At 34.8% G+C, this 23,516-nt stretch overlaps 1 protein-coding gene across 5 annotated transcripts in view; it reads right to left on the reverse strand.

Moving 5' to 3' along the window:
- Scaf8 (SR-related CTD associated factor 8) overlaps positions 1–23,516 on the reverse strand; it is a 189,958-nt gene that overhangs the window by 99,330 nt on the left and 67,112 nt on the right. For all 5 annotated transcript variants that reach the window (XR_011707688.1, XR_011707689.1, XR_011707690.1 and 2 more), the window contains 8 exons: positions 19,584–19,684; positions 18,403–18,516; positions 17,350–17,506; positions 14,945–15,078; positions 13,077–13,221; positions 10,297–10,365; positions 6,448–6,666; positions 4,121–5,594 (listed from right to left, as the gene is read on the reverse strand). Coding sequence is in view for 2 of the 5 variants with exons in the window: in XM_027939433.2 (XP_027795234.1) it covers positions 4,135–5,594; positions 6,448–6,666; positions 10,297–10,365; positions 13,077–13,221; positions 14,945–15,078; positions 17,350–17,506; positions 18,403–18,516; positions 19,584–19,684 (2,399 nt within the window). In the remaining 3 variants the exon portion in view is untranslated. The remainder of the gene's footprint in view (positions 1–4,120; positions 5,595–6,447; positions 6,667–10,296; positions 10,366–13,076; positions 13,222–14,944; positions 15,079–17,349; positions 17,507–18,402; positions 18,517–19,583; positions 19,685–23,516) is intronic.

Raw genomic sequence — 23,516 nt, forward strand, 5'->3', positions numbered from 1 at the left:
TGCATATGTATATAATTTATATTTGTAATGTTACCACAGAAGAATCTGTATTATAAGTCTGTGATAACTGGCCTCTGCCCAATATTCAAAAAATTCCACAAATGAGTCTGTCATACTTTGAAAATCACAGAGAAAGCCCACTTCAAACTGCTTTCAATATGAGTGTCCTTACTTAAAGTATGACCCCTACATGTACCAAAAGAAAGCTATCTTTTTCTAGCTTCAGCAGTTTCGTTGGATCAAAGTATCATTTTTTGTATTAAAAATGACAATAACCAAATCTTTTTACTTTAGAAGTGAAAAATGAAAATTTTAGTTCCTACAACTTTAGTTTAAAAGATACTTTATATAAAACCACGGCAGTAACAATTAAGGAAACATTTGTAATTCTCTGCCACACTGTAGGAACTATGATTACTTAATATAATTCAAGGACTGGGTTGTGGCTCAGTGGTAGAGCACTTGCCTAGCACATGTGAAGCACTGGGTTCAATCCTCAGTGTCACATAAAAACTAAATAAAAGTATTGTGTCCTTTTAAAAACAAAAGATAATTCAATGTTTTATTTTTCCTATCTTAACAGTGAATGGGTACTTGTTCTCCTTTCTGTAATAGGCAGATAAAATATTTAAAAAGAGAAAAATGTTAGTCTTTTTTCTTTGAAAGTCAATTAAAACACTTTTAATATAGCACCCAATAAATACTACTCTACTAATATGAAGGCACACAAGGTATATCCAATTAGTTTTAATTGAATATAAAATTTCCTGTCATTCAAGGCTGTACCCATCTAAAATACATGCAGTGAGGAAAAACACTAAAATATTCTCTAAATCACTTAATAGTACGGATGAGCGTATGAAAGTTTAAATGGGTAGGAAATTTACCCAAATTCATTTAATAATAGTAATACTCATACATTCTCACTAAACTGAATGTCTATTTCAATAATAAATTAGATTTATTTGATACCATCATTCCTTTTACACTTCAACATCTTTGAATTAGTGATGTATTTTACAACTACTGGCATGTCTTATCAAAAGCAATTTCTGTTTCTAAATGGTGCTTCCAATGAAATACAAAACACTTTTCCAAATTAAAAAAGGTAGCTTCTTTTTAAATGTAAAACCACTGCCCTCAAAAAAGTTCTAAATGTGTGGTTCTATAAAATATAACCTTTTATATAAAAGTAAAAATGGCAAATTTAATGAAGTGACTAAATTCACTGCTTTGGTAAGAATACAATCGCTTAAATAATAAATAGATTTTATCAATGAAATATATCAGGCCACTTTCAAAGTTTTAAAGGAATAATTTCATACTACTTCTATCTTTCAAAGTATTTCTCCACCCCCATATTGAAACAAAATTAGAACAGAGCATGTACCCATAATATGATGCAGATAAAGACAACACTGCTATTTCTATTTACAGTATGAAAGATCAAATACAGTATATACATTTAAGCTAAGTAGAGAAGCCCATGTTTAACGAAATGTTTAGAGACATTAAAATATTTTAGAACTACTGACTTGGTTTACTAATACTGACAAAGTCACATCACTCTAACATGTCACATATTAAAATGCTATGTGGGGCTAGGGGCGTTGCTCAGTGCTAGAATGCAAGGTTAGCAGGCACAAACCCTAGTCTCATCCCCAGCACAGAACAAACCACCACTACATAATTCAGGGTCTAAAGTAGTTACTTCCTGCAGCACCTGAAACCACTGTTATTAAAACAGCTATGTTACTCCTAACATACTTCTAATAGTTAGCATTCCTGTGAAAGAACTGTGAGCAAAAGAAGCAGATCATAATTTCCTTCTAGCTATTTAAAAAGAGCATTTTCAAACATTTCCTAGGTTGGTTTCAAGATATAGTACTGCCAACTGATTAGGTAACTTTCACCTTCAGAACCTTCAAACCAGCTTAACACTTGAACTTATTTTGTTTTCAAGTTCCCACATGGAGGTGTAACAGTGATGAAAAGTCTGGGATCCATAAACACTAGGAAGCTTCACATTTTTCATAATTACTTAATTCAACTCAATGTCACTTAATTTTAGTCATGGTAAATGCAACTAAAGTAGTTGAAAAGAAATTCCACTCAATATTATTTCCTTAAGGACCAGGCCAATGTTTTCTAACATTAAAACTTTGCACCAATGTCGTAGTTCTTCCTCACTACCCTAAGAAAATTATCTCAAACTAACTCCAAATTATTCACTTAATTACCATGGAAATAAACAAAGTAAACAGTATTTAAACATTTCTGCTCTCACCTACTTTTTCAGAAAGTAAAATAGATAATGTACTATCTGTAGTCAAAACACCTTGTAAAAAAGAGATTTTATTTTTGGCCAGAAATCTTAAAGTTATCTTATGCATCTCTAGATGATCAGAGGTAAGGAAAACCAATCCAATTTTAATGGCTGGTGTGCTCTATCATTTTTGAAGGCTTGACAAACATATCTTAAGTACTTTTGATAAGCAAATAGTGAGTTGTTCAAAATGCACAGCAAAGAAAATGACTATTCATAGAACCAAATGAAAGCCTTCCATTAAAAACTAAAAAACATCAAAGGGGTTTTTAATATGTATATACTGTATATGCAAAACCCAAAAGAATATAAACAGCAAATAAATGAAACATAAAAGCAAAACCAAACAGGAAACCAACCCCAAATTTTTCTCCTGTTCAGTTTACCTGGGAAGCTAATCCCAAAAGTGTTAACCAGAGCCTACCAAACATATGATGGACACTTTGTTCTTGGTATACAAATTAGTATCTTAAAAGTCCACCAACACCACTATATCTATCTCTCTCTCTCTCTCTCTCTCTCTCTCTCTCTATATATATATATATATATATATATTTTGTTCAATTAAGTAATTCATGTCAGGCACATGAATTAAGAAAGTCTTTAGTGCTACTACTAAACTATGCAGAATACCAAATACAGTGTGAAACAAAGCAATGCAAGCATTTATGTGAAATATGGCTCCAAGCTAAATCTGGCTTCACTTAGCTATGTTAAAAAAGAACTGCCACCCTGCCACTGTATTTCTTTATAATACTTCTTATTTTATCTTCACAAAGACTAAAAACAATAAGCTGTAACTATGAGCAAATTTGCCAAACTTTTCCAATTTTCTATCAGATTTTAAAGAACATTTCATTACCTAAACTCTTCTTCACTTTCTCTGTATGTACATGAAGACCAACATACAGAGAAAAAGAAAAAAACTATGACTTACACAGTAAACATACACGGATGTTGCATACATACTATGAGACTGCATGATTTTAATAACAAAGTAAATGCTTTTTCTACCACACAGTTCTTTGTGTTGTTATAAGAATAATAGAAAATTTTCACAACTAAGCACATGCTTCTAATGATTCAGAGTCTTAAGAATTTGTAGGTTAAAAAAATACAATTCCTAGAACACTGTTATCAAACAAATAAGTTTTATTGGCATCTAAAAACAAAATTCACCCAACATTGAAACGTACTTTAATATTTATGTTGTTGTTTACTTCTTTTTTTTTTTTTTTTCTTTTACTCACTGCAGTATGAGGAACAAATCACACACACTTACTTTGGAGTAACAGAGACCATAGTGTAGATTTTACAAAATCACTTTTTAAAATCTCTGTAGTATGCTCCTCAAATATCTAGAGCCAGTCTTTGCATAAAATATCACAGCTTTGTCTACTACCTTAAAATGCTGCAGCAGCCTAGAGATATGGATAAGATATACCACCACTTGCTATTTTGAAATATATCTATTACCATATCCAACCTACTGATAGTATCTAAAAAATTCTTTCTTCCATAGGAAGTCTCTGACAAGCTGTTATTCGTTTCCTTGACGTTAAAAGAATCTGGGGCAACATTTATATTTTATCAGAAAAATAAAAAAAAAGTTTACCTATCATGTTCATATTAAGAACAATGTCTATACAAGTCAGTTGTACAATTATTTTAAGAGAAAGGTGAACATGAACATCAGATTAACTTAATTCTGGCAGACAAAAGTGAACAACTATGGTCCAGTCAGCCATTAATCTATTACAGAGAGATGACAACTTTACAAAAGGTATCTTTTACCTACTGAGTGATGATTATGTCCCCTCAGTTTCTGTGCTTTCTACCACCACTGGTTCACTTTCTATATCAGCAACTGTGTCACTCTTCTCCTTGTTTATGTCACTTGAAGACGTCAGTTTTTCATAAAGTTCAGGATCATTCTGTACTGGTAAAGGCGGTGGTTGAGCATGTCTCTCTGTATTTTCACCATTAACCTGAGGCACATTATCACCTTTTCGTTGAGAAGTGGCCCCTTCAAAATAATCAAAAACCCGAGCGTGAGGAGGGGGGACCCAAGTGTTTTGAATTCTATCTCGTCCAAGACGATTTCCATTCATTTCTCTGCAGAAATCAAAATCTCTGTCATCCCTATCCCTCTGCCTTTCCCAGGGTCTTCTGCGGTCATCAAAATCTCTGTGAACTTCTTGTCCAAATCCTCTGTTCCAAGGACCACTTCTAGGATCAAATCGGTAGCTTCCAGCCCGAAATCTACCTCTTTCATCATGTAATCCTTTTGGACCACCATAGACAGGGAGAACCCGGTGCTCTCTCTCATCAAAATCTCCTCTATGCCCCCAGGGCTTCTCTGGAGTAAAGCCAAAGTGGTCTCTTCGACCAAGATGATCTATACCTGGCCTCACAAGATTCTCTCTGATATCTACAGGAGGTCTTCCAAAATGATCCCTACCGTCTAATGGAGGCCTTCCAGGACCTTCTCTTGGATCTATAGGCCGCCCAACCACATCCCTAACATCCACTGGGGGAGGTCTACTAATGCTCTCCCTGGTTTCTATGGGAGGAAACCGGTAATCTCTATCTCCTTCCTGTTGAATGTTATCACTCCCAAGCGGTATCCTTTTTTCTGGGTTAATAACATTTTCTACACTTTGTCTTCCAGGAGCTAGAAAAGGTCTTTCTGGCTGACTAAAAATATCTCCTGGAGGAAAAGGTCCACGGGGTGGTGGATGAAGAGCTGAATCAAGTACCGATGGGGGAGGGATTCCACGTTGGGGTGGAATTCCAGGTTGTATTAAAGGGAATCTTGGTCCAGGGGCCTGTGGTATTAGTCCTGGACGAATGTCTAATATTGGCATTGCAGGCATCCTTTGACTTGGGATATTTAAAGGGGGTAAATTTTGAGGTCCAGCAGGTGGCTGTGTTCCCAAAAGTCCAGAAGTGTTTGTGACATTTGGTGGCTGTACTCCTACAAGTCCAGAATTATTCGGCATATTTGGGGGTAGCACTCCCAAAAGTCCAGAACTATTTGACACATTCGGTGGCTGTATTCCCAAAATTCCAGAGTTATTTAGAATATTTGGTGGTTGAGCTCCAATAATCCCAGAACTACTGGAAATATTAGATGGTCGGACTCCAAGAATTTCAGAGTTACTTGATACATTTGGTCTTTGGACTCCCAAAATTCCAGAATTGCTTGTCACATTAGGCGGCTGTGCTCCTAAAATTGCAGCATTACTTGAAATATCATTCGGAATCACTAAAAGCGGAAAGAAGAGAAATAATTCAAAATAATAGTTATTCTGGCATGAAAAGGAAACTTCACTTATAAATTATTAATGCTATAATTTCCAGTAATTAGCTGGAGTTAATCAGTTATTTGTATCCACAAAAATCAAGCTATACTAAACACTAAATAAAAATTGAGTTTAAATTATTAAAATTGGGGCTGGGGTTTTGGCTTAGAGGTAGAGAGCTCGCCTAGCACGTGCAAGGCCCTGAGTTCAATCCTTAGTACCACATAAAAATAAATAAAGGTATTGTGTCCAACTACAACTAAAAAATACATATTAAAATTTTTTTTAATTATTAAAATTATACAAAGTGAAATTTAAATATTAAAACTTAAGTGGGACTGTTCTATAAAACTTTACACTGATTCACTTACCTTTAATGGAAAGCCTTTTTAAAACATAATTTTTAATATACCAATAGCAGGGCCATAACAAAAGAACTTAAATGCTTTCAAACACCGTATTTATCATCCAGATCTAACTGGATAATATCTAGGACTGGTAGAAGTTATTCATACCTAATACTTGCTCATTTCATTTTCTTATAAACATACAGGTTCTGTGCAGCTTTATTTTCATAATAATCCACTGAGGCAGGCCAAAAAGGTGCAAGGGAACCGAAATCTACATTATTCTGAGTAAAATGTCATTTAAAAAATCAAAGTCGCTAGGTATAGTGATGTCTCTCTCTCTCTCTGAAAATTACAATATTTCAACATCTGTGCAAATGCATGCCACCCCAGAATTAAATATCAATACATAAAGAAATGCTATGAGATTTAATAGCATTTCTAGAGATTTATTTTATTTATTTTTTACCTGATCTGCTGTTTTCACCAGAAGAAATCTGGTGTTCTAAAAGATGAGGTACTTTTTCTTCAGGCTCTGCTTGTTTAGGTGGAGGATTAAAAACATTTCCAGCTGGTAGAGCAGAAGTAGCAAGACTGCTGGCAACTGGACCACCTGGTAAAACAAGACTACCAAATCCAACATCCTTCACAGCTTCAGGGGTCATGGACAGTGGCGGTTGCACTAAGGCTGTTTAAAGAGAGAAAAATGTATCTCAGATTTATTAGCTAATGAATTCATATTTTCTGGCTGCTTGAATGATTCACTTTATGGCATCTTTATTACTAAGGACATTATATAATAAATAATGCTCAAAAGGACCAATAAGTTATCATGAAGAGACTAAGGCATATTTACAAAACTTTACTTTTAAAAATAGGGAACACCAACAGGTATAAGAAGTATTTTTTTTAACAGAAGTGTTTAGTAAAGCAAGAACCAGGACTAAAGAAAATTCCAGAAATACAAAAAATTACTTTTCCAAAGACACTAGCCAGAAAAGCAAAATATACAGAAATGATTAGCACAGACTAAATGATTAGCATCAGAATGAAAATCTGCCCATTCTCCTTGAACCTACAAGGTACATTCTTACATTCACTACCTTTTTTCAAATGAAATTAGAAATACAGATGAGATGGACTACAAATACAAAGCTATTGAAACCATGTTTTAAAGAACTGATAGAACAATTCTCAAGACCAAACGTCATCTATATGTTAAAAAGCAGAACTAGAGGAATGTTAATTACACAACTATGATTTTCAAATCATATTTGGAGATCTTAGGAAATATTTTTCCTCACATTTGACTCTAGAGTTACCAGGACAAACTGTTAGCACATAAGAGAGCAGTAAAATACAGATTAAAACCCCTATGATCAGGCAACAGGAAGTATTAAAAATGAGACAGAGTGTGCAAGCAATCTGGAGCACACCAGAACTTCTTTCTATTAATCAATTCCTGATTTTCCAAACTAATAAACTAGGAATAATTAGGAGGCAGGATCTAGCGTAATTTGTATGAATTCAGAAATAACTTCTGAACACTTAGTCTAATTTTCTGAAATAAATAATTATTCCTAATTAACCAAGAATATTAAAAAGGAAAGATTCTAATGTGGCCTAAACACTAAAAGAAGAATTCATTTAAGAATCCTAAGAAGGGGCTGGGGATGTGGCTCAAGTGGTAGCACGCTCGCCTGGCATGTGTGCGGCCCAGGTTCGATCCTCAGCACCACATACAAAGATGTTGTGTCCGCCGAGAATTAAAAAATAAAATATTAAAAAATTCTCTCTCTCTCTCCCCCCCCCCCACTCTCTCTTTAAAAAAAAAAAAAAGAATCCTAAGAAAATACTGGATTAGACAAAAGGAAATGAAGGGAAGAGAGGGTAATGGGACTAGGGAAGACAGTAGAATGAACGGGACAGAACATTCCTATGTTTATATATGAATACAAGACAGGTGAAACTCAACATCATGTACAACCACAAAAATGGGAAGTTATACTCCATGTAGGTATAGTATGACAAAATACACTCTATTGTCATGTATACACAAGAACAAACAAAAAAGAATATTAAGAAAATGCATTAGATATCCAAAGTTAAGATCTCTATTTAGCATATATATTCTCTTGTAATATGGGCCTTTTCAGGTCTAATTTTTGACATAAGCTTGACCCAAATTACTAAAGGTTTGTTTAGAAGATTAAAGAATAGCTACAGGGAAAACACACGAAAGCAATAAAAATGAATAAAAGTGCATATTTAACATTTCTGAAATGTCCAAAAATAGGAAAAAAGACTAAGGAATTAAAGGTAATAAATGTCTGTAATGATTTACATTTCAGTTCTTGTTTTCCTTTTGAAATGTTTATTCTAGTAAAGAAAACCAGGTAGGCTGGGGTGCCTATTCTATGAAAATGTCAAAAAAATGAAAAATTCACACATGAAGCTGGTGCCACTACTACAAAGAGCAAATTATGTTTTCAGGTGACTGAAGGTTAAGGGCAACTTGATCATACATTTTCAATAAATACATATTCTGAGGATAAAGATATCAGTGGAGAAATGTTAAGTTTCATCCAGAATGCTTGTTAGCACTAATACTGGCCTTTTCACAAAAAACTACTGTGTATTGGGTGTGCAGGTTTTAATTATAAGAATGAAAATAAGTAATCAAATTAATGTTTTCAGTAGAATATAAATTTAAAAATCAAAGTAGCTAAGTAAAAAAAAGTTCTATAAAGTCAAATTTGTTTTACAGTGTATGTTCATATTTTTTTTTCCTTTTCAAAACATGTATTGTCTAGTTTTATATACTGAAAATTCCTATGCCCAAAGAAATCGCAAAAGCAAAATGAAAATCTTATACCCCAATTGTGACCTCTAAATACTATATCCCATTTGGAGAAATGATGGATTCTTGAACTAGAGCAGGAAAAACACAAAATCAGTCAGGGACACAATGGGCCAAAAAAAGGCTAAGAAGCCTTGAAAAACTAATGCAATCAACCTAACAAAGAAGCAACACATAGGTTCTCCAAATTGTTCAAAGATGAAGCAATCTGAACTTCATGAAGAACAATAAATGCAAGTGATTGGAAGAAAGTCTTTTAATCCATAAACACTGAGAAAGCAATCAAAAAAAAAAAAAAAAAAAAAGGAAGAAGGGAGGACAAGGGAGAGGAAGAGGAGAGATATAAGAAATCCTCCCTGCCTCAGTTATTGGTTATCACAGGAATGCTCCCTAGAACTAAAACATCATACTGAAAGATAGAAATTAAAGATTTCACATCTACCCTGACTTTCCTGCCCAGACTAAACAAGTACCATTAGCTGATGAGAAATAATTTGTTTTTTCTTTAAATTAAAAAAACTCTAGTTAAGGAATGTAGAAGGAATTCTAGATTTTAAAAGATACAACTTTGCAATTAATGGCAAATAATTCAAGCAACAATGGCTAATGGATGAAACCATCATATAAAAACTTGAAGGGAAATGTTTCAAATGACCAAGTTCCACTACCTGAATGTTCTGATCCATCATAACATCATTAAAAGTGGAAAATACACCAAAGGCTAACCCTAATGTAAACTATGAACTTTTTCTGTAATCATGTCTCAATGTGGGTTCATCAGCATAACTATACACCATTCTGGAGAGGCTAGGCATGTCAAGAGTGCGAGTATATAGGAAATTTCTGTACCTTTGGCTCAATTTTACCATGAACCTAAAACTGCTCTAAAAAACAAAGTAAACCACAAGGTAAAAAGATAAGATGCTACATGACTTCTGATGTGATGTCATGCCAAGTTTAAGGCATTTGGCATTTGTGAAAAAAGCTAAACTAGGATCTAAATCTTTAGTGCTCACTTCCTTTGCATAAGAAATGTAGAGACACAGGAAAAAATTTAATACCACAAAGATGCAAAAATTCTAATCCATTATTTGGGATCTTGTATATATATAAAAACTGAACTGTTTCTTCAACATGTCATGAAGAATAATGAAATGGAAGGAGAGTTTAGGTGAATCTGCTCTAGATTAAGACATTTAATAAAGCAAACAAAAACCACAAATATGATGGGGGGATCTTCTTTGAATTTTGACTTTCTGACTACTAAACTCAATTACAGAAAAACACTTTGGGACAACTGAGCAAATATAAAAATTGCCATAATACTGTTAATTTTTAGAAATCATCTAACAAATACATTTGTTTGAAAACTTTCATTAAAAAAATAAATTCACAGGAATTACAACCAATACACTTAATACTAATGGAAATAAAGAAAATTCTAAGTAGAAAACTCACATGTTGGTACTACTGGTGGAATTGCAGGGGGTGGTACAACAGGCGGGGGAACTGGAGGGGGCATGAAACCTACATAGGAGAAAAAAAAGACCAAAAATAAAACAGTAAAAGAAAAAGTATTTGTTTCAAATCAGAGATTTCAATAGCTATAAATGAAATTCCACATTCTTCTCTTTTATAGAGATGGGGATCCCATTGTGTTGCCCAGGTTGACCTTGAACTCCTGTGCTAAAGTGATCCATCAAGCCTCAGCTTCCTGGGCAGTTGGCACTACAGGTGCACATGACCACATCCAGCAAAATTCCACTGTTTATTACTATGCCCTCATATTTGTGCATATATTTTCTATTTTTTAAATGACATTTATGTAAAGCATGTACTTTATTAAATCCTAAATTAGGATTAAGCAGGGAGATACTGATCATAAACACATTTATGTATTTACTCATTCAAGTCCTGAGACACACTCTGTGCTGCTATAAAACCAATGATTAATTCAAGTCAGCTAACCTATTTACATTAAGCACAGAGTGTGCATGGGGACAGTGAAACACATTTCAAACTACTGATCACATTATATGCAATGTCATCTATGAGACACACCATTTTAGTTCTTTGATACATATGCTGTTTACCCATTAGATCAAAATATTTTCATTAATCTTAGAGACACAATATGTTTTGAGGACTGGAATAAGTTTTCATTTTAATACTGCCTTTTTTATTATTTTAAAGATCAAATGATCATGCTATGAATCTGATTCTTTGCATTTTTTATTTTAAACCAAGCCACCAGTAAACTTAATTAGAAAACAGTAATAAAAATGAAGATATTATCAACAAATTCAATGATGGAAAATAATTTACCAAGTCTATGTGGCATAATTATTAAAAGTATAATTTCACAATAGCTTCAGAAATTTTCATTTTCAAATGAATACAGAAAATAATGGAAAAGAGTAATTTCTTTCTTTTTTTGTGATACTGGAGGATTGAAATAAGGAGCATCCTACCACTGAGCTAAATCCATAGCCCTTCTGATTTTCTTTATATTGGGACAGGGTTCAGCCAAGGCCATCCCAGAACTTGTGATCTCCCTGCCTCGGCCTCCCAAGTTGCTGGAATCACAGGAATGTGCCACCATGCTCAGTAACAGGAAAGATTTTTCAACATTTAAAATATTAAAGATAAAATTCTTATTAAAATCTGTCCATTTTAGGAGCTGGGGTTGTGGCTCAGTGGTAGAGCGTTAACCTTAGCATATTTGAAGTCCTGGGGTCGATTCTCAGCACCACATAAAAATAAATAAATAAAATAAAGGTACTTTGTTTAACCACAACTAAAAAATAAGTATTAAAAAAATCTTTCAATTTTATATTATATATTAAACAGCAATTAAATTTTTTATATTAACCTGAAAAATAAAGCATTCTATGAAGATTAATTTACTTTTTGGGGGCATGGGAGGGGGGCGGGGGGGCCCCACCGGGGATTGAATTCAGGGGCACTCAACCAGTGAGCCACATCCCCAGCCCTATTCTGTATTTTATTTAGAGACAGGGTCTCACTGAGCTGCTTAGCATCCCACTGTTGCTAAGGCTGGCTTTGAACTCACAATCCTCCTGTCTCAGCCTCCAGAACCACAGGGATTACAAGTGTGTGCCACCACGTCCAACATTAATTTACTTTCTACTCTTGTTGACCATTTTTAAGAACTATATCCAATGGTTAAGAATATAAATCAAAGAAAACAAAGTACTTCTTTTAATGTGCAAATAATTTATGAACCTAAAAACTATTTTGAGAAACAATACCTAAATCACTTGATTCCTGTATCTCTCCCTCATTCCTTTAACTTTCCATGGTCTAATAAAAGCTCTATAAGCTTTATAAAGCAATTACATATACTTAATTGTTAAGATGTGTGTTAAGGGCTGGGGTTGTGGCTCAGTAGTAGATCACTCGCCCAGCACATGCAAGGCCTTGGGTTTGATCCTCAGCACCACATAAAAATAAAACAAAGATATTGTGTCCATTACAACTAAAAAATAAAATTAAAAAAAAAAAAAAGATGTGTGTTAAGTAATTTATAGTTTTAACATAAAAGCACTGATTTGGGCACTTTTGCTTATCAACAATTTATTAGGCCAACAAAAATATTCCAAGTTCAATCAGAATTTTAAAATATAATTTCTAATATAATGGAACAATCTACAGAATTTTGTGCAAACTTTCTGATCAAAAAATAATAATTATAAATAACTTTCAGCTGGGCAAGGTGGTGTATGCCTGTAATCCCAGTTATTTGGAAGGCTAAGGCAGGAGGATTGCAAGTTCAAAGCCAGCCTCAGCAATTTAGAGAGCAACTTACCAAGACCCTATTTCAAAACAAAAAATTAACAGTCTGGGATGTGGCTCAATGGTTAAGAACTCCTTGGTTGATCCCCAGTACCAAAAGTTTTACATTAAGTGTTGTTATCTTCAATTATTTTAAAGGAATTCCTTTTTCTCTGTCAGTGCTTCTTCCAGAAATGTGCCTTCTGAGCACAAATTAGTAATGAAAACACTCTGGCCCATCTACAAACTTAGAGGAACAAAATCTGGTATGCTAAGGTCTAAGAACCACTGGCTCCTTGACATTTAAGCCTGGAAAAAGAACAACTTTGATGATATTCTAAATACAGTTCAAATAATAAGGTGAGTAGAGTGTTTGCTTTGCATGCACAAAGGCCCGGTTTCAATCCTCAGCAACACAAAATAATAATGTGAAAATTTCTTACCAGGAGGTGGTTGTGAAGGGTTAAAACTTGCTCGCAGAAAAGGTGGTGGAGGTATTGGGCTGAATCCAGGAGGCGGAACTGGCATGGACACAGGAAATGCTGGTGGAACTAAACTAACTGTAGGCACCGCTGGTGCTACTGGAATCTTTAGTGGATAGGAATTTTAAAAAAAGCCACTTATCAGTTTATTCACTTGCAATGATCACATCTTGGGATAGCTAAAGGTAAATTTTACATGTATGTGTAGACTTTTAGGAAAGCAACCAAATATCATTACCAACCCCCACAATTTTGTCAATGAGTATACTTATTATGGTAAAAGCAAGGCAATAAAACACAATAGATAATTTACTTGGAGATTGTGAAATCTTTCTTATATTCAAATGATGTAAAATTATGGATGCCTGGTTGAATACTTGAATATTAGGATTAATTTTCAACTGCCTACTAATCTCCTATTAAGCCTAGATAATACCTACCAATGTCACAACACACCATTAGAAAACATGAAATAACAGCTTTAGAATGGCTCAAATTTCTCTTACATTTATCTTCTTATCCCAACATGAATATCCTTTACTCATCTTAGGTACAAAATTTCCTAAAAATTTACCTGCTGCATAGCTTTACCTAAATTTCCCACTGTATCAACTGTCTATTCAACATCTCAAGTTCACTGTCTAAAAGATACTTCATACTTAATATGCACATACAAAACAACAAACTCCCAACTGTGCTTCCCAAAAGAACTCTTCTCGTAGTCTTTTCCATTCTTATTAATGGTAAATCCATCTTTCTAATATCTTAGACCAGGGAAAAAAAAATCCTTGTCTCTGCTTTTTCTCACAAATCCATATTAAATACTTCTAGAAGTCCCATTGATCATAACTTCAAAGCATGTCTAATATTTATCCAATTCTGATTACTGCCACAACTAGCATGCTATTTGGAGTAAACCATCATATCTCACCTTTATTGCTATATTGGTTTTTAACTGGGCTCCCTGCTATTATCAATGCTCATTATAGCCTATTTTCAAAATAGTAGTCAGCACATTCCTTTAAAACTATCACGTCAGATCAAGTCATTCCTCTGCTCAAAATCCTCCAATGGTTCATCTCATTCAGAATGACAACCAAAGACCTTAGAGAGGTTTATTGTCACTAACCTGCCTCTCACTGGCCTTACTTTAGCCACTTACAGTTTCACGGCACCTGGAACACACCAAGTATGTTCCTGGCATACAGCCTTCCAATTGGTGGTTCCCTTTACCTAGTGGGCTCCTCCTCAGATATCCACATGATTAACTCCCTTAGTACCTTTGTTGCTCAAATGTTAAGATTCTCAACTAGGTCTAACCTGGCCATTGTATTTAAAATTATAAGGACCTACCCAGACACTCCCAACCAGTTTCAGACTATCTTTACCCTTCCATAGCATCTCTCTCATATTTTACATTCTCTCTTCCCTATTGAAAATGAAAGCAGGATTTTTTTTCCCCCTCACTAATGTGTTGCTCTAACCCCAGGTTCCTAAAATAGTGCATGTCTCAGAGCCAGAACTCATTAAACAAAGAAAACAATCATGCAAGTTTGCAGAGGCAATATTTTCCACATTTACCTTTTTTAAACTTCTTGTTTGGCACAATGATACCATAGCACCAGCAAAAAATCTTTTAAAAAGACTAAAGAGATTTAAAAGAAAAATTCTTTGCCTAACATTACTGACAAGACCTCTTTCCTACTTTGAACAATTTCCTCCAAGTTTTTATAAAGTAAATAGTGAATACATAAGTAAATACAGAAATGTAAAACAACATATATTTTTTAAAAAGAAGGAAAAAAAAAAAAAAACCACACAGTACTAACCTGCAACATGGCAACAGGTGGAGGGAAAACCTCTGCCTGGGTTGTGACCACTGTCTCCTTTTCAACTGGAGTTGGACTCTGAGTTGTCTGGACCGTCTCTTTAATGGGTTCTGAGCTCTTCACTGTTTCCCATTCTAAACAAAATATTTGAAATTAATTTCCTTTGGATAGGTGCAACTTTTCAATTTTTCCTATTTATACATCTATATCACATCTAAATCCTTCATCTACCTTGGTAAACTTTAGAAAACATCTACAACTTCAGTGCACTCTAGGTTTTTGCCCAGATACTAAGGAGTCCAAAAAAGCTTGATAAACAAGACATTTAAAGATAACACTTAGAAGAGATATAATAGAAATATATCACAAAGGATGTTAGATATACAAGGAACCAGCCTTATCTATATTTTCATCACAAGATACAAGAAGAGACCAACAAAGGAAGTATTAACCCAATACAGAAAAATCTTCCTGAAAATACAACTATGCAAAAATAGCACAAAGAGGCCCTATGGGTCCCCCTGAGGTTCTCCAACTCATTTAGACTAAAAAAATCAAATAAGATTAATAAGAATTTACCCCTTTGTACCCCTTAGCCTTCATCTCATACTCCTCCCTCACCCGCTCTGCTAAAGCTATACCAGTCTCCAAATTTCTGAATATAGACTTGCACTTCATGTTCCCTCTGACTGAATACATTCTCCCCCAGAGGCTATCTCACCTCTTTAAATAACTATCTCTCCACCAGACCTACAAATCACTTAAAAACTGTAATACTTAAACAGCCATATGCTTATCTTCCTTCTCTGCTTTTTTTTCTTATAACTTATTGACACAAACACTATACAGTTTGTATTTTTTTGTATGTATTATCTATTTCCATTATAACATGGATTAGCAATCTCTTCCTATATAAGTATCACAGACTTTGTGGGCAATATGCTCCCTGTTGCAACCATTCAACTAATATTGCAAACAACAAGTCATATGAAATAGGTAACCAAGTGAGACTATTATATTTCAATACATTTTTTGTGCAGAACAGCACACTGGCAGGATTTGACCGATGAACTGTGACCCCTGTGCTATACCTCATGTCAGTAATAATTTTTTGTATATTAGTCTCTGTCATAATTTCCATTCCAAAAATTAGGACTTACAAAAAAAAAAAAAAAAAGAACCAAAGTCTCTATTAAAAGAAAGAACGTTCTGGAGAAGAAGCTGAGGTGGGGTAAGGGAGACTAACAAAGAAAACAACTAAGGTCTTGCTTGACATTGGACTCAGGACCTTCATCCAGGCTAAGCACATACTCTGAGCTACATTTCCTACCAAGAAAATACACTGAGCTACATTTCCTACCAAGAAAATAACAGAAAGAAATTGTATAAAAATATCTACATTGGCCCAAGACCAAAAATATTGTGGAAATCAGCCAATTTTAATGAGAGCTAAAATGTGAAGAAATAAGTCACCAATCATATTTCAATTCTTTCCCAAATATCAACTTAATATTTCCTTCTGGATATAACTGCTAATTATCTTGTGAATTTATAACTGAAATCTTTTAATACAAAAAAGGTAATTTTAAAAAAAAAAAGCAGACCAAATGATGTAGGTACTCCAGAAGTATTATTATATTGCATGAATGTGAATTGCAGCTTTTTAGACGAAGACTCTATTACTGGGGAGGCTGAGGCAACCGAATTGCAAGTTTAAATCCAACCAGCAAAAGTGAGGTGCTAAGCCTGTCACTAAAGAAAATACAAAATAGGGCTGGAGACATGCCACAGTGGTTTAGTGTCCCTGAATTCAATACCCGGTACCACCCCCCCACACACACAAACACAAATTCTATTACTGCTCTTCCCAACATGGACAATATTCAAAATAATCTGGAGAGCTTCTCAAAGACTTTCAAGCTCTCATTTCCCACTGAACTCAAAAAATTAAAAATGTTTAGTCAAAAAACCTTCCACATACACAAGTGTCAAAAAATAAGATATACATGAGGAATGCTACATTTACAATATACTTCTAATCCACAATTTTCTAACTATGCTTTTAAGACTTATGAAATAGGACCCATTAAACATATACAATGGACACAGCAGTGTTCTTTTCCCTCTTCTTTGGGAGATGAATTCAGTAAACAAAATAGAACAGATCACTCTATCACCCTAAATCCCATTTCAAATACAACCTTCTAAATGTACCTTTTTAAATAATAAAATGGCCTTAGGGGGCTGGAGTTGTGGCTCAGTGGTAGAGCACTCGCCTAGCACACGTGAGGTACTGGGTTCAATCCTCAGCAACATATAAAAATAAAATAAAGGTTATTGTGTCTATCTACAATTAAAACAAATATTTTTAAAAAAGGATTTAAAAATGGCCTTAGGGTTCTTACCAGTATTTACAGTTTCCTGATCAATCATGCCTCCTTCTGCAAAACCATCCAAATCATCCACTTTAACTTTTTCCCATGGTATATATGTAACTCCAAGATCCACATCCCAGAATTGTTTGTATTCTGTTTTTACACCTTTATTTAAAGCCCAAGCAATCTATTGGGAATGGGGAGAGGAAAAAAAGGAAGCTCTTATGTGTACTATAACAACAATGCAAAAAGTTCAAAACTTTATATTAATACTACAAATACAAATAAAATTAGTTTTGCTAATTTAAATCTGCATTAGTATAGTGTGTATGAGATTTATTTCCACTTCCTACTGTAATGCTAAAATAATACATTTCCAGAGACAATCCAAATATTGTTTTCACTATAAAAAGGTCAAATTCACATTAGCAATAATTAGGATAGTTATTACAATTCAAACAAAACCTGTACACCAAGAAAGAAAATGACTAGCTATACTTGAGTTTACAAAAATAACTTTGCCATGAAATGGCAAATAAAATAAACAGAAAGGAAGCTCATAAAATGGTGCCCTTGTTTACTCAGAAAATTGTACAAGTGTGGTTTTAAGGAATAATTTGACTAATGTTTGGTTACTGGACTTATTTTACCTATATCTAATTCTGTAACTCAACAATACTGAAGGAATGTTTCTGATGAGCTGTACCTATAACATTAAAATGAAAACAAGGCTAAGGGCTGTAGCTCAGTGGTACAGTGCATGCTCCACAGGCTTGAGCCCTGGGCTCAATCTCTGGCAGTACACCATGGGAGAAAAAAATGAATACAGCCAGGTGCAGCAGCATATGCCTGTAATCCCAGTAGCTCAGGCAGGATCATGAGTTCAAAGCCAGTCTCAGCAAAAGCAAGGCTCTAAGCAACTCATGAGACCCTATCTCTAAATAAAATACAAAATAGGGTTGGGGATGTGGCTCAGTGGTCAAGTGTCCCTGAGTTCAATCCCCCAGTACCCACCACACCCTCAAAAAAAACGCCAAAAAATAGTTGAAAATCCCTCCCATCCCCTGCTCCTCCAAATCTCACCTTAATAACCTTGGAACCGATTTTATATGATCCGGAACTCAGTTTCTGAAGAGCCCGAAATGCATCTTGTCGATGTACCATACAGACATAAGCACAACCCCTGGGAGGAATCATCTATTTAAAAAAAATAACTTTTTTTTTAGAGTATAAGGATGGAAATTCATGTTGGATTTTACAGTTTTAGTGAAACAGAACACTGACTACTAACTAATACACCAATTTTTGTATGTTAATCAACTAATTTCCCCTGTCCTTCTGTTTACTGATTTTGTTTATGTATTATTAATATTATTTATGTACAATTAACTCAGTTAAAAATAAACAAAATTCAAAACCTAATTTGGCTTCATTTTAAGTCATATGTGAAATCTTAAATATTGAATGTTAAGATTTCTTGAGTACAAAATAAAGAACTATTAAAACAAAATAAATGTGTATCTCCATATATAAAATACTACCAAATAAAAGGGAAATAATATTGTATAGCCAAAATGTTTGAAGGCAAATAATTTATTTCTAGTGATACTCTCAACTTTTCCAAATGATTAACTAAGGAATGTGTGAAGGGTTTTGTTTTGGGGAAGTATCATCCTTAATATAAAATCTGTACTCTTTAACAATCGATGATAAAACTACATTTGTTTTATTTTGAACAAGACTTCTGAACAAAGGTTTTAACAATAGGAAAATAATCTTAGTTACAGATCTGAAGAATGATTCGTGAAGCATGTAAACTACTACACTCAAGTGCCCATGTGAGAGTGATTACTATTCTGTGAGACTGTTTCTTATATTCATCTTAAAAAAGAGAGAGGAAACAATACTAGGTCACATACAGTGTTCCTGCTAATTCAAACATTTGATGTTAAGAAAAAAGTTCTAGTTGGGTGTGCTGGTGGTGTAACACCAGCAATTCAGGAGGCTTATGCGGGAGGATAACAAGCCCAAGGTCAGTCCTGGTAACTTAGTGAAACCCTGCTTTAAATTTTAAAAAAAGGAACGTACCTCAGTAGTATAGCACTTCTGGGTTCAATCACCTGTATTGCAAAACTAAATAAATACAGTGCTAAACTGCTAAAAAATCTACTACTAAGCTTAACTAGGAACTAAAGTAGATTCTTTAAATGAGTGAAAAGCTCGACTTTTAAAATTCAAATTATCATTTAAAAGCTGGTACTTACATTAATGGATTCAATTTGTCCAAACTCTTCAAAAAGATTGGTTAAATCTTGCTGTGTCGCTTTCTTGTCTACCTGACCAACCCAGAGAGTAGTGCTACATACTGTCAAGAAATAAAATAGACAAAATGACCTAAATCACAAAGATATATAGTTACTTCTTTCAAGTAACTTGAGGAAAAAGTATTAATGACAGATAAAATTCATGATAATATACTTAAAATACTTATTAATGGACACTTATATCTGTTATGTTTTTGATTGAATCAATTCCAACTATTCAGTCACATTTCCACTGTGTCAACCTGTTCTCAATTTTACCAGTGTCTGCTGTAGGAGACTGTGAGTGGTATGTGGCATGCTACACAAGAATATGGGAGGTTTTGTTTTTGTTTTTATCTTAATTCCCCCAGCTGACCACAATGTGCAACAAAGTTTTAAAACCACTTTCCATTACAATCTTACCAATTAGTCTTTCAAATATCCTTCAGTATTAGAATGAATAAGTGGATGTTTTCCCTACAAACAAATAAATCTGAAAGCCATACTACCTACTTTATCATTAAGGAAATAATAAGACTCTGCACAGAGATTAAATGGGGGAAAGACTATTCAGGAAGCCATCCGAGAAATGAGGATCTTCTCTTGGCACGAAGCCAGGGAGAGTGAGGTTTGGCCGTGGGAACTATACCTAACTATACCACTGCAAAGGACTGCCCAATGCATGTGACCTTTATCTTCACTTTACTAGGAAGATCCCCCATAGTAGCTCCGGAAATGGGCATAACCAATTAGGAACTGAGCAGCCCACCTTTAACCTTTTTTGGTGAAAAAGAACATTCTATGGAAGGCCTTTGATGTTTCTCGATAAAAATAAAGCAGGCATGGGCTCCATTTTGCCATAGTCTACAAGCTCGATCCCTCTGATCAGCTTGCCCATTCTGCCCGGCTTCTGACACTACTTTCTGAGTTCTAGTTTTTTCTAAGTTTTTATTTCTCAGCCAGCCCATTCCACCGAGGGAATCCCATTCCACTGCCTATGCGGGACATGGGCAAGACGACTGAATTATAACTCCTTGTTACCATTTTATTTCCTTAATAAAATGTAGACTCTCTGCCTACTTTCACCTGGACTATGCCTCCATGAATACCACCTTTTATTGAGGATACTTATATTACAGCTGACACTAAGTTTTAATATACTGACTTTGGACTTATGTCAATGTCATTTTAAAAATGAAGTTTCCAGCTTTCTGACTACCTTGATCTTGATAGGGCAGGTCTAGGACAGGCTCTATTCTGCAGTCAACTTAACCTCACACTGAAGTACGATTGTTGGCAAGATCATTATTGGGTCCTTCCACTCTGGCTTTTCAAAACACAAACATCTTCCAGACCTAAGTAAGCCATAGAAATTATTTAGCTATCACAGAACACTAATAAATGTTCTTTCACTGCTAGCTATTCTTTGTCTCATGTAGCATTATCCTACACATACATAATACTTAACAAAAAAAATCTTTCCATCTCATGATCCTTAATATTTGTAAATTTTAAATTAGAGCTTTAGGGTTTTGTTGTTGTTGTTGTTTTTGAGAGACTGAGAGAGAGAGAGAGAGAGAGAGAGAGAGAGAGAGAGAGAGAGAGAGAATTTTTTAATATTTATTTTTTAGTTTCCGGCAGACATAACATCTTTGTTTGTATGTGGTGCTGAGGATAGAACCCGGCCTGCACGCATGCCAAGCGAGCGTACTACCACTTGAGCCACATCCCCAGCCCCTAGAGCTTTAGTTTTAAAAGGACTACAAAGTCTCTTTTACTGTGTGCTATAATTTGGATGCAAAATGTCCAATAAAGAGTTGGCTGACAGGCAGTGATACTATTGGGAGATGGTGAAACTTTTAGAAGGTGATACCTAATACAAGGAAAAATAGGTCACTGGGGGCTTTCCCTTGAAGGTGATACTGGGACCTCAACCCCTTCCTCTCTCTCTCTCTCTGCTTCCCAGACCCATGATGTGAAGTGGTCTCCTGTACACCCTCCCATGATGCACTGTGCCACCACAGGCTGAATGACAACAGGACCAAGCAACCATGACTAAAACCTCTGAAATTGTAAATCAAAATAAAACTTTTCCTTACTGAGGTGGTTACTTATTATATTTTGTTACAGTGATAGAAAGCTAACTTACCTGCCTTCTAATGCAAATGTTTTACAAATTGCAGAAATACTGGATGTAAAATATCTTTTGGGGGCCCATTATTCAATCTACCACAAACCCTTAGCAGACTAATGAAGTTATTTGACTAGCTCCTTCCTCTTCCTTACTGTCTTGCATTTTCTAGCTGTCTTACTTAATATCCCCAAATTCTGTTCATGTTTCCTAGCTCTTTCTTGTAATCTTTCTACAATTCTTCCTAAGAAGCAAAAATGATTCTCCCTGACCCCATGAGAAGTTGTAGATACAACATATCTCCCAAAAGTTCATGTGTGAGACAACCCAAGAATTTTCAGATGAAACAATTAGATTATAAGGGATGTGACCTAATCAGTGGATTAATCCACAAACATGAATTAATTGGGCATTAATTGTAGACAAGCAAGATATGGTTGGAAGAAGAAGGTCACTGGGGTTGAGCCTTTAGGGTTTACATTTTGTCCCTGGAATGCAGAGCTCTCTCCAAACTCTTCTGCCATGATGTTCTGCCTTACCTAGGGTCCAGAGCTATAGAGTTGGCCAACTATGAAATGAACCAATGAAACAAAAAAAAAAACTTTTCCTCCTCTAGATTGTTGTTATTGATTTTTGTCATTGCTATGAAGGCTGACTAAATAAGGAGAGGACAACTTGATTCCTGGAATGTTACTGTTTGTTGATGCTTCATATTTCTTGGACTATTTTCAAAAATCTTGTGTTCTAAAATCTACTCTAAGCACCAATAACAGGGAAACACAACCTCATGAGTTTATTATATGTAGAGAGAATATTGATCAGAGGAATATGATATTGTTTCAGAGTAAAAAGAGTTCTGCAGTTAACAATGTGAGATATATTCTTCACTATATTTTCTAATTTTATTTTTTACTGTATGATATTTTACTCATGAAAATAACAGTAATAAAACCTAAATTTATAACAGGAATGGTAGAACATGCCTGTAATCCCAGCGGCTTAGGAGACTAAGGCAAGTATACCTTGAGTTCAAAGCCAGCCTCAGCAATTTAGCAAGGCCCTAAGCAACTCAGTAAGACCCTGTCTCTAAATAAAATATAAAAAAGGACCGGGGATGTGACTCAATGGTTAAGCACTTAGGTTTAATCTCTGGTGCCACAAAAATGATTCATAGATAGATTGATTGATTCCATCATATTACTCAGCCATAAAAAGGAATGAAATCTCTCATTTGCAGGATCATGGATAAAAATGGAGAAGACTGTGATAAGAGAAATAAAGGGGGCACACACACACACACACACACACAAAGAACACCACATCTTCTCACTCAGATGTGGAAGTTTAAAGAAAAATGATTTCATAGAAGTAGACTAGAACAAGGATTCAAGGGTTAGCAGAGATTGGAAAGGTATGGGAGAGATGCATAGAAAAAAGCTGATTACTGGGTTCCAAAAAAAGTTGATTTTCTTCTTTTTTTCTTCTTTCCCTTTACTTTTTTGCAGTATTGGAGATTGCACTCAGGGCTTCGTGCATGCTAGGCAAGGGCTCTACCACTGAGCTCTATCCCCAGTTCAGCTGGATAAGAGGAATAAGTCTGGTGTTTTATAGTAAAGTAGGGTGACTAGAGTCAAAAGTTTATTACATTTCAAATAGCCAAAAGAATGTTCCCAGTACAAAGAAATAATAATTGTCTGAGATGATGGATATGCTAAATGCCCTGACATGATCATTACATATTGTATGCATGAATAGAAATGTCA

This window comes from Marmota flaviventris, chromosome 6, assembly GCF_047511675.1.
Source record: "Marmota flaviventris isolate mMarFla1 chromosome 6, mMarFla1.hap1, whole genome shotgun sequence".
Classification (NCBI taxonomy): domain Eukaryota; kingdom Metazoa; phylum Chordata; class Mammalia; order Rodentia; family Sciuridae; genus Marmota; species Marmota flaviventris.